At 36.6% G+C, this 13771-nt stretch overlaps 2 protein-coding genes across 6 annotated transcripts in view; one reads left to right on the top strand and one right to left on the bottom strand.

Moving 5' to 3' along the window:
• Window positions 1–13771, bottom strand: part of LOC134842648 (multiple epidermal growth factor-like domains protein 10) — a 185935-nt gene that overhangs the window by 53738 nt on the left and 118426 nt on the right. The window lies entirely within an intron of this gene.
• On the top strand, window positions 78–13167 carry LOC134841231 (gamma-aminobutyric acid type B receptor subunit 1-like). Of its 2 annotated transcripts, XM_063857079.1 has the most exons (17): window positions 78–551; window positions 1066–1209; window positions 2180–2350; window positions 2712–2810; window positions 3084–3344; window positions 3771–4034; window positions 4120–4180; window positions 4365–4451; window positions 4618–4774; window positions 5087–5219; window positions 5490–5699; window positions 6022–6039; window positions 6284–6382; window positions 7728–7926; window positions 7999–8126; window positions 8438–8803; window positions 12555–13167. In XM_063857079.1, the coding sequence occupies exons 1-17, from the start codon at window positions 78–80 to the stop codon at window positions 12735–12737; spliced, it is 3054 nt and encodes a 1017-aa protein (XP_063713149.1). In that variant the 3' UTR covers window positions 12738–13167. The 2 variants fall into 2 exon arrangements, with proteins under 2 accessions (XP_063713149.1, XP_063713150.1); XM_063857080.1 differs by lacking the exon at window positions 6022–6039 and having other exon boundaries at window positions 12555–13166.

The raw sequence follows: 13771 nt of genomic DNA on the forward strand, positions 1-13771 counted from the left end.
TTGCTCGTTAAAGGCAAGTTATTTTGCTCTGTTTTACAGATAAAGATAGTTTACATTCAGCATTGCTTTTTGTTGTTATGCACCAATGTTTTTCGCGTGACGTTTTTGACTTCGATGATAATTGTAAACTTACGCGAACAGAGCGACTCTCGCTTATCATTTGTTTCACATCAATGGTAGTTGATGATTTCAGGTCCGACAATGAGAAGTACATTAACACATACCTGTCAAGAAGCAGCTTGAAAAAGCGGGACAGTCACTTGGTCACAATGGCCTCACTTAACGTTTTTGTTCACGCTCTATTTGTTTTATTGACTCAAGTGAGCTTGGCTGAATATAGCAAAGATGATATACTCCCAGATAAGTGTGAAAATTTTTCCTCTGGTACCAAGTTCATCAACATAGGGGCCATGTTTCCCCTCAACGGGAGCTGGGACGGGGGAGTGTCGTGTTTCCCGGCGGCTCAGTTGGCCTTGGCACACGTGAACTGTCATCCCTCGAGGTCTCTGGTGGATGGATATAAACTGAAGTTGCAAGTCACCAACACTTATGTACGTTCACTCATAAGAGCAAGTACCTCAATCAAAAATTTTGCCTGGACAACGAGAAATATATTGGAAAAAAATCATATGACTGAATGGGCTTTAATATACCATATTAAAGCCCATTCAATCTTTTGACCCATTCTGATGATTATTAGAAGTACCTGATTTTGCCTGGAAAAAATTGAGACAACCGAATGCAAATTTCCTCTCCACTTTCAGTAGTCGTAACTACTGGAAGTTGGAAAAAAATGTGTTTTTCTTTTTAGCCCTAAAGCTGATAGTAGTAATTGAATTTTCGGAGTCGATCCTACTGAAAGTGAAATGAAAAGCGCACTCAACTGGGAAAAGTGCGGCGCATTGACTGCATATGATTTCAATATTTTGTTTTTGTTTAAAACATGTTTAAAACGTTTTTTCTTTACTCGAAACGTGTTTTATCTTTTGAAAAATCTGGTAAAAAAATTGAAGAAAGTGATTTGGTCCATCTGCAGACAACTTCAGTTGCGGGTGTCGTTTTTAGTGTGAACCTGGAAAGGGCGTGAAAGACTTGTATGACTTTCTGTATGAGTCATCGCCTGACACGCCCTCGGCTATACTGGGCCCTGGATGTAGCTCCGTCTCAACTGCAGTGGCTGAGGCTGCCCATTTATGGAATGTGCTGATGGTGAGCTAGATGTTGTTAATATTGATGCATAGCAGCTTCTTTTGAGCATGATTTTTTTAAGAATAACAATGATTTTTTATGCTCGTGCCGGCCAACATAAGTTTTCCTTCGCTGTGAAATCTTTTCCGTGATTCTTTGTCAGTGCCACTCAAAAGCGGATTTAAAAAATTTTAATTTTTATAAAGGGACAATTTTCGATTTGAAGTACAGTTTCGAGTTTTGGATAGCAGTGGTATACAAAATGGCACATCTGGCCCGTTTTAACCAAAGTGGTACAACCGCGCTATGCTTAAACAAAGCAGGGTTTTACAAGTTGCACAATAGTTGGGTAAACAAGTTATAGCACCTAAAATAATGAAGATGGATTTTTCGGAAATCCTTCTTCTATTCGGAAATCCTACATCTGCTCCTGTGTGCTACTGATGCAAAAGTCTTGCCAGCTATTAACATAATTGTTAGTTCACTAGTTGTAACAAATTCCCTGAATTTCATGCTCATTAAAATGATTACCTTTGAATTGTGTTTGCAGAAAATAAAGAGTTTGCTCCTATTTTAGCCGATTTGTGTTTGAAGAGTGTCGAAAAAATGCATGAGAATGATGCTTTCTAAAGCATGCATTTTGCAGCAATGTGGATCGACAATAAGATGCTAACCAGGTAATTTTGCTAATTAATTAATTTGAATGTAAGATTTTTAATGCAAGCAACTTTTTTGAACTTCAGCATTAGGTAGTGAGGTTGAATATTCGCATTGAACTTTGGAAAAAATTGTTTCGCCCTTAGCATTGGGACATGAATTAGAGTTTGGAGCCAGTTTAAATGAAAAGTTCGAAAATTGATCATATATCCAATGCTATTAAAATGTTTCAGTTAAGTTTGGTGAGCTTATCTTTTCAGTTTTGCTAATCTTCGCTTGTCTTTGAATTGTTTTGTAATTACTTGGCGTTGTGACCATATATTTTCTTTCTTAGGTGTCGTATGGGTCTAGCAGTCCTGCGCTCTCTGACCGAGACAGGTTCCCCACCTTCTTCCGCACACACCCCTCCGCACTCATCCACAACCCCACCCGCCTCAACCTCTTCTCTCAGTTCGGATGGAAGAAGGCCTTTGTACTAGTCCATTTACAGGAAGTGTTCACCACGGTGAGATATTACTTTTATTATTTATCATAGGGTCCCCAAGAAGTTTATCTCTAACTAGAATTGGGGTGATAATTTCGACAATTAATCTTCGAGGAAAAGAGAACATACGAGATATGAAGATCTGAAAAGTGAACAGCTTTTAGGCCTTTGACTAAGAAGTAAAAGGGTTTTTAGGATTTTTTGTTTGTCTTTAGCATCGATGCATTACTTTGACTTATGATTAGTTTCCATGTAAATCCTAGTGATGGTCATAGGGTTGAAAAGGTTGATATGGTGAAGAATGCTCTCATAAGTCATGCTGTTAACATACTATTTGAAAAGATCTGATCTGGTTTCCCCTAATTTTATCTGTTTTTTTTAGACAGCGGATGATCTGACCCAACAGGGGAAAAAGCATGGCATCGCCGTGAAGAGGTCCACATTCCAAACCAATCCTAAGAATGCAATCGAATCACTGAAGGCAAGTAGCTCTGAAACACCTCTGGTGAGAATCCTCTGCAATAGTTCCCGGAAATCATAATTAGCAAACAAAGCGTGTTAGGAAGTCAAAAAAGTGTGTTATCATGATACAAGGTAGCTTGAATTCAACTTTTAGCTGTAGTTTCAGCTTTTACTGTGATATTCAGAAATTAGTGCAAAAAAATTTCACCAAGATACGAATACCTCGCCCAGAGAGCTGCTTGCTTTATTTTTTAGGCTCAACTATATTTTGATTAATAACTAAACTTTTTAGGCTCAAGATGCACGAGTTATTGTTGGACTTTTCTACGAAACAGTAGCGCGTCAGGTCTTCTGTGAAGCGTATAAAGCAGGTCTGTATGGGCCAAAAATAGTCTGGTTCATTCTGGGTTGGTTTCCTGACAACTGGTTTCACCCGCGGAAGAACGAACATTTGAGTTGTACTTTGGAGCAAATGCGTGCGGCTACCGAAGGGCACTTCACGACTGAGATCATGCAACTGGGATCAGAGGATTCTCCCACTTTCTCCGGAATTGTAAGTTGAAATGTGCAAGGCGAAATTCTCGGACAGCGTAGTGTATTACTACGAACCTTCTTTTTTTTCTAACCTAACTCGCAATTAAAAGTGTTCATTATTTGGTGGCACTCTTGCTATAATCACCATGTGTAGCTGGAAGTTTCACAGCATTTGTTTTCTGCTTTTTTGTGGATTGTTTGTAATTTATTAAGCGTACGTGGCTGAGTGGTTAGTGTGTGAGAATCATAATCTCTAGGTCGCAGTTGTTCCGAGATTTGTTCCGAGTTTTTACTCATTCGAATTTTATTTTTACTTTTTCTTATTGCACTTTATACAGCTAATTTTTGTATAGAGCTAGTTTTTGCCTCTGTGTAATTATTCTATTTTAAATTAACGGTTATGCTTGGAATAAAGGCGTAGTAGTTGATTTTCTTCTCCATTTAGAAACCTCTGCACTTCCAGTCGAAATTGTTGGACAAATTGGACAAGGCCGGAAAGAATTCGGGAGGGTTTCCGGAGTCGCCTCTAGCATACGACGCAGTTTGGGCTCTGGCCATTGCGATCAACAAAACTATAGTTGAATTGAAGAATGAAGGAAAGAGCGTTGAGGAGGAGTTCAAAGCAATCAGAGACGTGACTGTGTTGAGCAAAGATGCGTTCTCGTTGTTGAAGAGGAATTTAGACAGGACGAACTTCATGGGAGTATCGGTGAGCATGAATGGAGATGTCTAATTGTCTCAGCTCATTTGCACCACACTCATCTGTTTCCATACGTTAATTTTTTTGTTTTCAGGGCAACGTGAGTTTCTTCGCGGGTGACAGAGTGTCGAGTGTGGCCATAGAGTTCATGAGCAGTTAGTTCGTTAATGATTCTACCCACAATTATACGTGAAACCAAAAAAAAAGAAAATGTTCATTTAGCATGCTATTCTTTAGTGACTTTTCTAGGGGATGACTTGGTGTAATGACTAGGATGCTCTCTATATGTGAAAATGCTTAATATAATGTAGTGTGACGAATAATAGTAGTTGATTTCAGATGGTTCCTACTTGGACTATGGCTCCCACACTGAGAACTATGACGTCAGCATGGTCCAGAATGATCACGACTTCTGGCCATTCAGTGGTAAGTAGAAAACAAAATCTCTTTAATGATGATTGAATGACATTTGGTTTTCAGTTTGTAGCTGAAATAATGTAAAATTGGGGCGTTTTATGCTTTTGTTTCGAGACATAATCAAAAGCTTGGTTTGAAATTTGCAATTAAAAATTGAAGGATTTGCTTGTTTCAGTCAAGTACCAGGCGCCGCGTGACCAGATAGAGATGAGAAGTGAGCTGGACAGATTGAAGCCCCCTGTGCTCTTCACATTCTCCATCTTCGCTTTTCTTGGGATGCTAATCTCCATAGCACTCCTCATTTTCAACAACTCCAGTTTTAGAAATGCCAGGTAAAATAATCTGCGTAAATGGGATATACATTGATATATGTTTTATAAGTTGACTGATATGAAGTTTCGGATCAGTTTTCTGCCACTTCGCTCTCTAACTCATCTGTTGCTGGAAAAACTGTATGACTGCCAACCTGTGACAATCGATTAAACTCTTCTGGAGTCCCCTGGTCAGAAAACGTTTCAGGCAGATGTATTTTAAAATTCAAATGACTCCAGAAATATACTTTTTTTTCGTTTTCTGATCTTTTTTCTCTTTTTGAGCTGAGTTTGGTTCATTCTTCGTTTCTAATGAATCGGTGTGCGTTGTAGCATCATCTATAACTCGCAGCCGGCGATGAACAGCGTGATGTTGCTTGGATGTGTGGTCACTCTGTTCTGTGTGTTCCTCAATGGTCTCACAGACGAACTGGACTCCTCCATCAGAACTGACACTCTCTGCCAGGTGAGGAGGAGGCATATCAACAGCTGTTGCAATCGGTTTGGGTGCTTTAAGCTTGTGGGATTCTTCGAAATTAATACTTGGTTTCTAACTGTCCTCGTATGTAAGTTTCAGTTTTTATACAACATATGATAAATGTTTGGCCAATTTTATACATCTTGGGTTGGGAGGGGACTAATATAAAAGACCCATTTGTTATATGTTTATATTTGATATACCTGAAAATAGTGCTGTTTTTAAATGCAGAGATATCTAATGTTCAATTCTGTCTAGGGTGTGTTGTGGTTGATGTCTCTCGGATTCACTCTGGGCTTCGGCGCCCTCTTTGCCAAAGTGTGGGCTCTGCACGTGGTTGCTGCTAAAATGAAGCCATCCAGGATGAAGGCTCTGGCTAAGAGCAGGGCGTCTCATGGGGGATCTTCAAATGGACTCACCAGCCCCACTTTGATCAGGTCCAAAGCCAAAATGACTCTGGCACAGAGGGTATGTAATGAACAACGTAGCCAATATTAATCATTTTTAAGAGTCGATGAACATAGTGAAAACTCTTATATATGTCCTGGTCCTGATGATTTTTTCTTTCAGGAAAAGTCTCTAAATTTGTATAGGCTCAAATTCGGTTTTCCGCGGTTTGACTTCTGATCTTTCCCAAGTTCAGCTCAATCCCTTTATTAAAGGGAAGGCAACCCCCACAATCGAACAGAAAAACGTGATCGTCTTCTAATTTCGAAAAATGGAGTTGTCGCATTACATGTGCGGATTAAGTACAGCTGAAATGTAATTTTCTATTTGCATATTGTTACAGCCCGAAATTCAAAAAAAGGTTAGTTAGCATCATTTAATGTTGGCTATTTTCAACGTCCTTGTAATTTTTCATCGCTTCTATTGCGTTGTTTAATGTGTCCCTGTTACTTGTGGTTTTTTTTCGTCCGATCATCTAAATCGAACTTGTAATGCGCTTCATGAATCGTGTGTAAAAGAAGAAATAAAGTTGAAGAAAATATGCAACAAAGCTTTCGAAAACAAGGAGCTCGTTTATTTTTAATAGATTTAATTTTCTCTTTTAGGCCAGTGTGATGTCTGAAAGAGGAGACCCTCCCTCGGGCCAATCTTCAGTGGGTGGAGCCTCCACCTTCGGAGGCCATGAACTACCAAAAGATGTTAAGGTCTGAGCTCCCTCTCAATTATTTTATGATGTTTGTTCGGTGACCAATTTCATAGGCCAATATATTTATACACACATGGATGTCACATATAATCCTGAAGTGAATACCTTTTTGTTCCGACCATTGAAAATGGGGAGGAACTTTGTATTCGGGTGTTTTCGTTTTTTTTTCACGCAAAATTAGGTACCATAAATAATCATCGGAATGGGTCGACTGATATATCATATTTAAGCCCTTTCAGTCGTGATTTGAATGACATCAAAACATTTTGAAAAAGCTTCTCAGTGACGAGAAAAACCGGTTTGTAATTTTTGGTTTTTGGTCGATAAGTGAGCGTGCAGGCGTACAAAAGCTTATTTAAGCTTAATTAGTGTTTATTAAGTAAAGTTAGTTTTTGAGAGTTATTAGCGCCAATTTGGGACTCAAAAACTTCAAAAATTCATAAAATTACTGCAAAAATCTTTCTGAAATTCTTAATTGTTTTTTGAACGATTTTTATTCCGTTTTTGTAGTCATTTTTCTACAAAACTTTTTACAACTGGTCTAGTTAAGAGTAATGAACGTAGTGAGTACTCTTATAAAGGTTTTGCTGATTTTTTTCAGGAAAAAGTTTTATTTGGTTCACGCTCAATTTTGATTTTTTTGCGGCTTGACTTGTGATTTCTTTTAAAGATCAGTGCATTTACTTTGCTAAAAGGAAGGCAGACTTCACTATCGAACAGCGAAAATGTAAAAGTCACGAAAAACGTTATTGACTTCTAATTTCGAAAATGGAAGTTAATTTTCAGATTTCCCAGCGAAATAAAAGTTTTTAACCTATTGATCCAGTTTTCTCAAATTGGGTTTCAAGAAAAAAGTGTCCATCATAAATCGTTCTACAATTTCAAAGAGCTTTAAAGCCATCCATTTTTTTTCTGCGAAATTCAAAAGCTTAAGATTTTTGAAAAAACAGGTCGGTTTTTTTTTCAGTTTCCTTACATTCATTACTCTTTTCCAACTGTAAGTTCTAAGTTTTTCGTTCAGACCTTTTTTTTATCACACCACGCAGAAAAAAAACGACACAAGTTTGAAAAAACTTTATTTTGTATTTTTGAATGACTAGTCGGAACATTCTGTGCTTCTTGTACAGTAACAGGCTATCTTTCTTAAGCTTTGCAATTGAATTAATTTTTGTGGTATGATATATTTTCATCCACTGAAAGCTAATCTACTAGTTTTCTCCAAATGCTAAAGCTTAAAATGGTCTTAGCAATCTCGTTCCGAACATTTGTTAATTGTTGAGCATTAACAAATGCGTAGCTCAGATGAGGTATATGTTTATTTCAGTTTGGTAAATCTGTTGCAGGTCAGCTCCACACACATGTACGCTTGTCTGTCTCTCCTCTTCCTGCTCGACCTCGCCTTCCTCTCTCTCTACTCATACCTGGCGCCCCTCTCCCTCCAGAATGAGTTCCTGCCCATGCGCAATGTCACAGCAGACGGCGAAGTGAGAGTGAGGCCATACATCAGACACTGCAGATCCACTGACCACAACACCTGGACAGGTATAAAGACCTTTCAATTTTTACAAGTGTCCATCAGTGGATTTAGATAGTTACATAATAACTTCTTTTCAGGACTGAACTTCGGCATAAAGGGTTTCCTCCTTCTATTGGGTGCTCTGTTTGCATACGATTCCCGAAATGTCCACTTGGATAATATGAATGACTCGCGACAAGTTGCCATGTCAGTCTATAACATTGTGGTGAGTTCATCGGATAATTTTGAATTCGAAGAATAAATGTGAAGGAATAAGTGTTTTAAAAAGTTATATTAGATATTCGAGTTTGAAGCTCGCGAAATTCGAAGTTGGCTGGCTCAAACATTCAGCTTTTTTTAAGGAAGACACTACTTCGTGTTAATACATTTTAAAAGCGTCTGAAGAGAAAAATTTGAATATGAAAGCTTTAAAAAAGTAGGTAGTATTTGGCAACTTTGAAATTATGTCACTGATTTCTCACAAAGGAGATTGTTTTTAATTTAAACGTAGAGAGCCAAAAAAAGTGAATCTTTCAGACTTTATTTTGGACCACAGTTCCAGTGACGATGCTGATCAAGGCTCACCAGGACGCCTCCTACATCTTCTCAGCGCTCGCTACAATTCTCTCAGTCTTCGTCACTCAAGGCTTCATTTTTGGACCCAAACTCAGAGCCCTGATTGACGGAAGCAGAAACCCAAATGTAATTGAAGATGTGGCCAAGGAATCGAGTGTGAAGCACTTGGCTGTTGCGGGTGTTGAGCGGAATGGAAGTGGTAGTCTGCCAATGAAGAGAGAGTCGACTAAGAGGAGAAAGGCGGCCAATCGGAAGAGAGCGAATGAACTGGAGTTGTACCATGATTTGAATGAGGAAAATGAACGGATCAAGGAAGAAATTGCTGAGGTGAGAGGCTCATTTGTCTGTTAAGTTATATTTGAAGTTTTGAATAGTCATTGCATTATTTCGAGAATCTATTTTGGTGCAATGGAGATTTTATTCAATATGTTGGATTTTTACACTTAAGAAGCTAGTGTATTAGTACGAACCTTCTTTTTTCTAACCTAAGAAAAATTTTTTACTGTTAGAGCTTCGCCTCTGTGTAAAATTTATTGTTCTAAGTTAGAGCCTGTATCTACAGCGGAAAGGACTAACATACGAGCAAACATTTGTATTACAAATGGGCTAACATACGAGCAATATTACAATCGAGCGGATCTTGTTTTGTCAGCTTACTTTTCAAATCGTATAATTGTTTAATTTTGCTGTACGCGATTTACTTTTTAGAGTTTTAATTTACTTCTGCTGTTAGTAGTTTCTTGTTTTCGTATTTTTTTAAATATTTTTTCTGCTTAAAAACTTTATTCTGCACGAATGATGTCGGCTAATTGTTTATTGGCTCAGTGGGCTAATTTTGAGTCGTTGGAAGCGAAACAGTTTTTATGCTCACTTAATCTTAATAGCAATTATTGTTCAAGTTTTTTATGACAACATTTTTTCCGGCTTTTTCCCCTTGATTGATCTCGGCCTTTATTATATCGGCTTGATGTCATCATATCATGTTTTCAAGGGAAAACTAATTCTATGCTCCCGCTGGATTGAAAAGTTTTCAGATAAAAATTGATGTTTTTTGGCGGCGTAATGGTTTTGTTCCAGTTGTTGTCAGCGTACTGGCCGGGTATTTTATTCCGGTAGTTTATTTTGGTAGATTTTTTATGTGTCTTTTTTAAATTTTCATAAGGGTAAATATAGTTCATGGTTTGCAGCTTTTTATGCGATTTCTGTAAGAGAAGAAAAAAATGAAATTAAAAAGTGAACTTTTTTGGATGTTAAATTGTGATTTTTTTAAATCTAAAAGTGCGCGGATCTAGTTTGTTCTAATTTATTGTTTCGTTTTGAGATTGAGCTATTTTTTGAAATCGTTTCAAGTTGATGGCATAGTGTATTGTTTTCGTATGTCACGAATTTAAAAAAAAAAAATTATATATATAAACTTTCAGCAATTTTTTTGCAATTATGACTTGACTGTTTTATGTACGAGGATATGTGGCTAATATTGCACTAGATTCAGGAGTGTGGATCTCTCTGGCGAAAGTTTTGAAAAAAAAAGGAATTTCCGTGTTTTTTATTTGAAACTCATTTTTTTGTTTTTTTGTTTGAATTTTTTTCAGTTTGATTTCAGGTTATAGCTAATTTTCTTCTTGATCTTTATTGGCTATTGCTTCTGTGGGACATGCAGTTTGGCCGCTTGCAAGATTTTAAGCAAAGTTTTTGACTACATTTAGGAACTTCTAGATCTCTGTTTTTTTTTTAACAAGTTCAGCAATTGTTTTTTATATCCATTTTAATTGACTTTTTAGCCTCGATTTTTTCAACAGGTTTCACATCTCAGGTTTGGGACTTTTTTTCTTCTATTTTTGACATTTTTTGTATCGCAAGTGGCGCGAAGCTCAGTTTTTCCTCTGTGTAAAAAATTTTCCGTTTTTTTTCTGAAAGAAATTTTCTGCAGTGCAGAAATTATGGCCAAAGAATTCCCTTCTCGGCTTACAACAGATTTCGGAATTTTCTAAATGGCTGACCTAAAAGAAAATTGACAATTTGTTTCATAAAACTTCCTTCATGTGCACGCCATTGATGTTTTGATTTTTTTTTTGATAGAATCAGCATATACGCGGTATTGGCAAATAACAAACGCTTGCTCAGCTGCGCTAAGATTGTTATAGTCTAGTTTATTTTTAGCCTTGTTGTCTTGCTTTGAAGTTGGCTAACTTGTCGCGTTTCAAGTTGAATCTGCACTATAGAAATATACTGCCAAAGATGCCATTAAAGTTTTTTTAAACAATACTGTTGACCTCCTTTAAACCTTGTGAGGGCCTTGAGAAATATAAACAATTGGGCTCAAGATAAGATAATTAGCCCTATTAATAAAAGTAATGAAGGCGCTCTTATATAGCTCTTGGTCGTGCTCATAGGTCTCGAGTACTTTTATATAGGTCTTGGTTTTTCTAGGAAAAAGTCTTAAAATTTGTTGAGGCTTGATTTAGATTTTTCGGAATATAGGCTTTATTCGGTTTAACAACTTGTATGTTGGTTCTTAAGGGTTCATAAAAGTTTATACTTTTTTTGCGTCTCCGGCACATTGGTCTGAAGAATTCGAAAAAGCCTGGGAAGACAAAGGCACTGGGTTGGACTCTGATAAGACTTATTGTTTTTTCAATTGTGAAACATTCCATATCAAGAAGTTGTCGGCTTATTAGTCAGCTCATGTTTTGTCGGCTTAGTTATCAGAACGTAAATTTTTTTTGTTCTATGCAGGTTACATTCTAGTTGCTTTAGGCGTTTTGATTTTTCTGCTGTTTGTAGTTATAGCAACCTTGACTTCGTAATTTTTTTGTTTTTATTTATCATCTAAAAACTTTTCAAAAAATGATATCGACTTATACTTTATCGGCTTTAATGTCCTTATTTAAAGATACTTCAATGGAAGTATCAATTCTATGCGCACCTCTAGATTTAACAAAATGCTAAAAATCTTATTGAAATTATGAATTTCCATGACAATGGTGGTTTTTTTTTTTTCGTTTTTTTTCCTTCTCTTTTTTTTCCGCTTGATAGGATATATTTAATTAGCTCAATGGCCTCAAATGTCGTCTTTTGACAAGCAAAAAAGGATTGTAAATGCGTGTGGGTGTGTGTTTTGAGGGTGAGGGGGACTTAGTATTTTTTTATTAAGTTGAAGTGATTTTTTCGTTTTTTTTTTTCATTTTCCTTTTTTGGCCTAATAGGTTTCGGCCTATATTATATCGGCTTTGTGGCCTTATATTATTACATATGACGAGTAAATAAAGTTTTATGGGTGCGTGGGTTTTGACTTCATGGGGAATTTTTATAAGTCTCAAGGCTAGTTGATTTTTGTGTCTCAAATGGTTTAGAAAGTTGAACTTTTTTCAAAAAACAAGCCAGTTTTTTTTTGTTTACTTGCGGTCATTCACTTTTTCCAACTGTCTATTGACTATGTTTTTTGGTTCTCTCGCAAAATCGGGCTCCACAAATGATCATCGGACTTGGTTGAGTGATGTATTTTAAAGCCCTTTCAGTCGTGATTCGAACTACATAAAAAATTTCAGTGTCGAGAAAAACCGGCTTGAAAAATTTTAATTTTTAAAGCGAGTACAGCGAGGGAGCAAGCTTCATATAGAAGGGTAGTTTTTAAATCTTTTTCGGGCGAGTAAAGCGACGGAGCAAGCTTATTATAGAAGGATAGTGGAAGTTTTGAAGTAAATAAGCCATGAATATTTTATTTAAGCCCTGAAAAATATTTTATTAGTTTTCAAAGATTTTCAGAGCGCCATCTTGGCAATAAAAAACGTAGTCTTCCCTTCAATAGCCTAAAATGTAGATCCTTTCATCACACCACGCAAAAAAATGAAATTTTTTTCTTGTTTAAGATTATGGTCGGAACATTCTGTGCTACTTGCTTGGATTAAAATAGTTCAGCCTTGCGTGTTAAATAATCGATGCTGATGAAAAAAAGTTTGAAATTCCCACTAAGAGCCAAGTTAACACCATTTTTCCCTAAATTGTTTAAGGGGGAGGATGTTAAAGTGTTCCAACCAACAATGAAAAGAATAACTAGTGCTTGCATTGTGTGTTGTAGCTTGATGCTTACCTGATCCGTCTGCGTGACAAGTACGAGGAGCTTTCGAAGGAGAGACTGGAGAACACATTGAGGAAGAGAGTGCCACCTGGTCGAGTGCCAATCGAAGACGTCGACTTCTTCACGGAGTTTCTCTACATCGACGCGGAAGACGTCGACCAGATGAACGTCACCGAACTGTGATTGGACGTTTTTCGCTGAAGTGCATGATTCTAACATACAGAAAGCAAAAGAATGTTGACCGTATACCAAAAAAAGCATTGGAGCCATAACAGTAGCATATGATAGATGTAAAGATGGAAAAACTAAAATCTGATGTGGAAATTTTTGATAACTGGAAAGAAAAAATGGGGTTGCGATTTGTTGGAGCTCCTATCTTAATAAATCAAGCTACGTGATATAATTAAGAGTAATGAACGCAGTGAGTACTCTTATTTTGGTCTTGGTGGTTTTTTTATTTTTTTTTTCAGGAAATTGTTTTTAATTGATTTTTTCGCGGTTTGACTTGTGATTTCTTTTTAAGTTCAGTGCATTTTCGTCGTTAAAAGGAAGGCAAACGCCACTATTGGACAGCAAAAGTGTAAAAGTCACGAAAAACGTAATCGACTTCTTATTTCGAAAACGGAAATTAATAATCAGATTTCTCAGCGAAATAAAAGTTGTACCTATTGATCCAGTTTCCTGGGTTAATTTTAACACAAAAAAATGTCCATCATAAATTCAAAGAGCTTTAAGGCCATATATATTTTTTTCGATATTCATTACTCTTTTCCAACTGTCAGTTGGCTATTTTTTGATTTTTCAAATTTATTTATCGATGCAGTTTGTAGAAGCTTTGGCTTGGTAGTCTAATGTTTTCTAAAGATTTAAAAATTGGCGCATAAATTAATTATTAGGCAATTAAACAAATATAGCTTACTTTTGTGAACGAGCAAAACTTCCTAATGATAATTTTTCGCCATGTATATTCTTCATTATTTAGGACTATTAGAAGAGTGTAAATTATATAGATACGATGTTTTTGCTCATGTTTAGGTTAATACGAATTCAATTCGCTACCTTGTTTTGTGCCATTGTAGCTGTATGATAATTTATAGTTGAAAACTTAAAGCGATGCTATTTAAAAAAAATCAAGATGCATGAAAGCTGTGATATTTCAAAATATAATTTAATATTTTCGAATCATTATCTTTTGGTAGTTAACAAAATTGTCGAAT

Source organism: Symsagittifera roscoffensis, chromosome 3 (assembly GCF_963678635.1).
Source record: "Symsagittifera roscoffensis chromosome 3, txSymRosc1.1, whole genome shotgun sequence".
NCBI classification, from domain to species: domain Eukaryota; kingdom Metazoa; phylum Xenacoelomorpha; order Acoela; family Convolutidae; genus Symsagittifera; species Symsagittifera roscoffensis.

Coding starts and splice junctions, on each gene's coding strand:
- LOC134841231 (XM_063857079.1), top strand. CDS start 78: ATGCACCAATGTTTTTCGCGTGACGTTTTTGACTTCGATGATAATTGT. Junction 1,210..2,179: donor ATTTATGGAATGTGCTGATG/GTGAGCTAGATG, acceptor TTTCTTTCTTAG/GTGTCGTATGGGTCTAGCAG. Junction 2,351..2,711: donor TACAGGAAGTGTTCACCACG/GTGAGATATTAC, acceptor TGTTTTTTTTAG/ACAGCGGATGATCTGACCCA.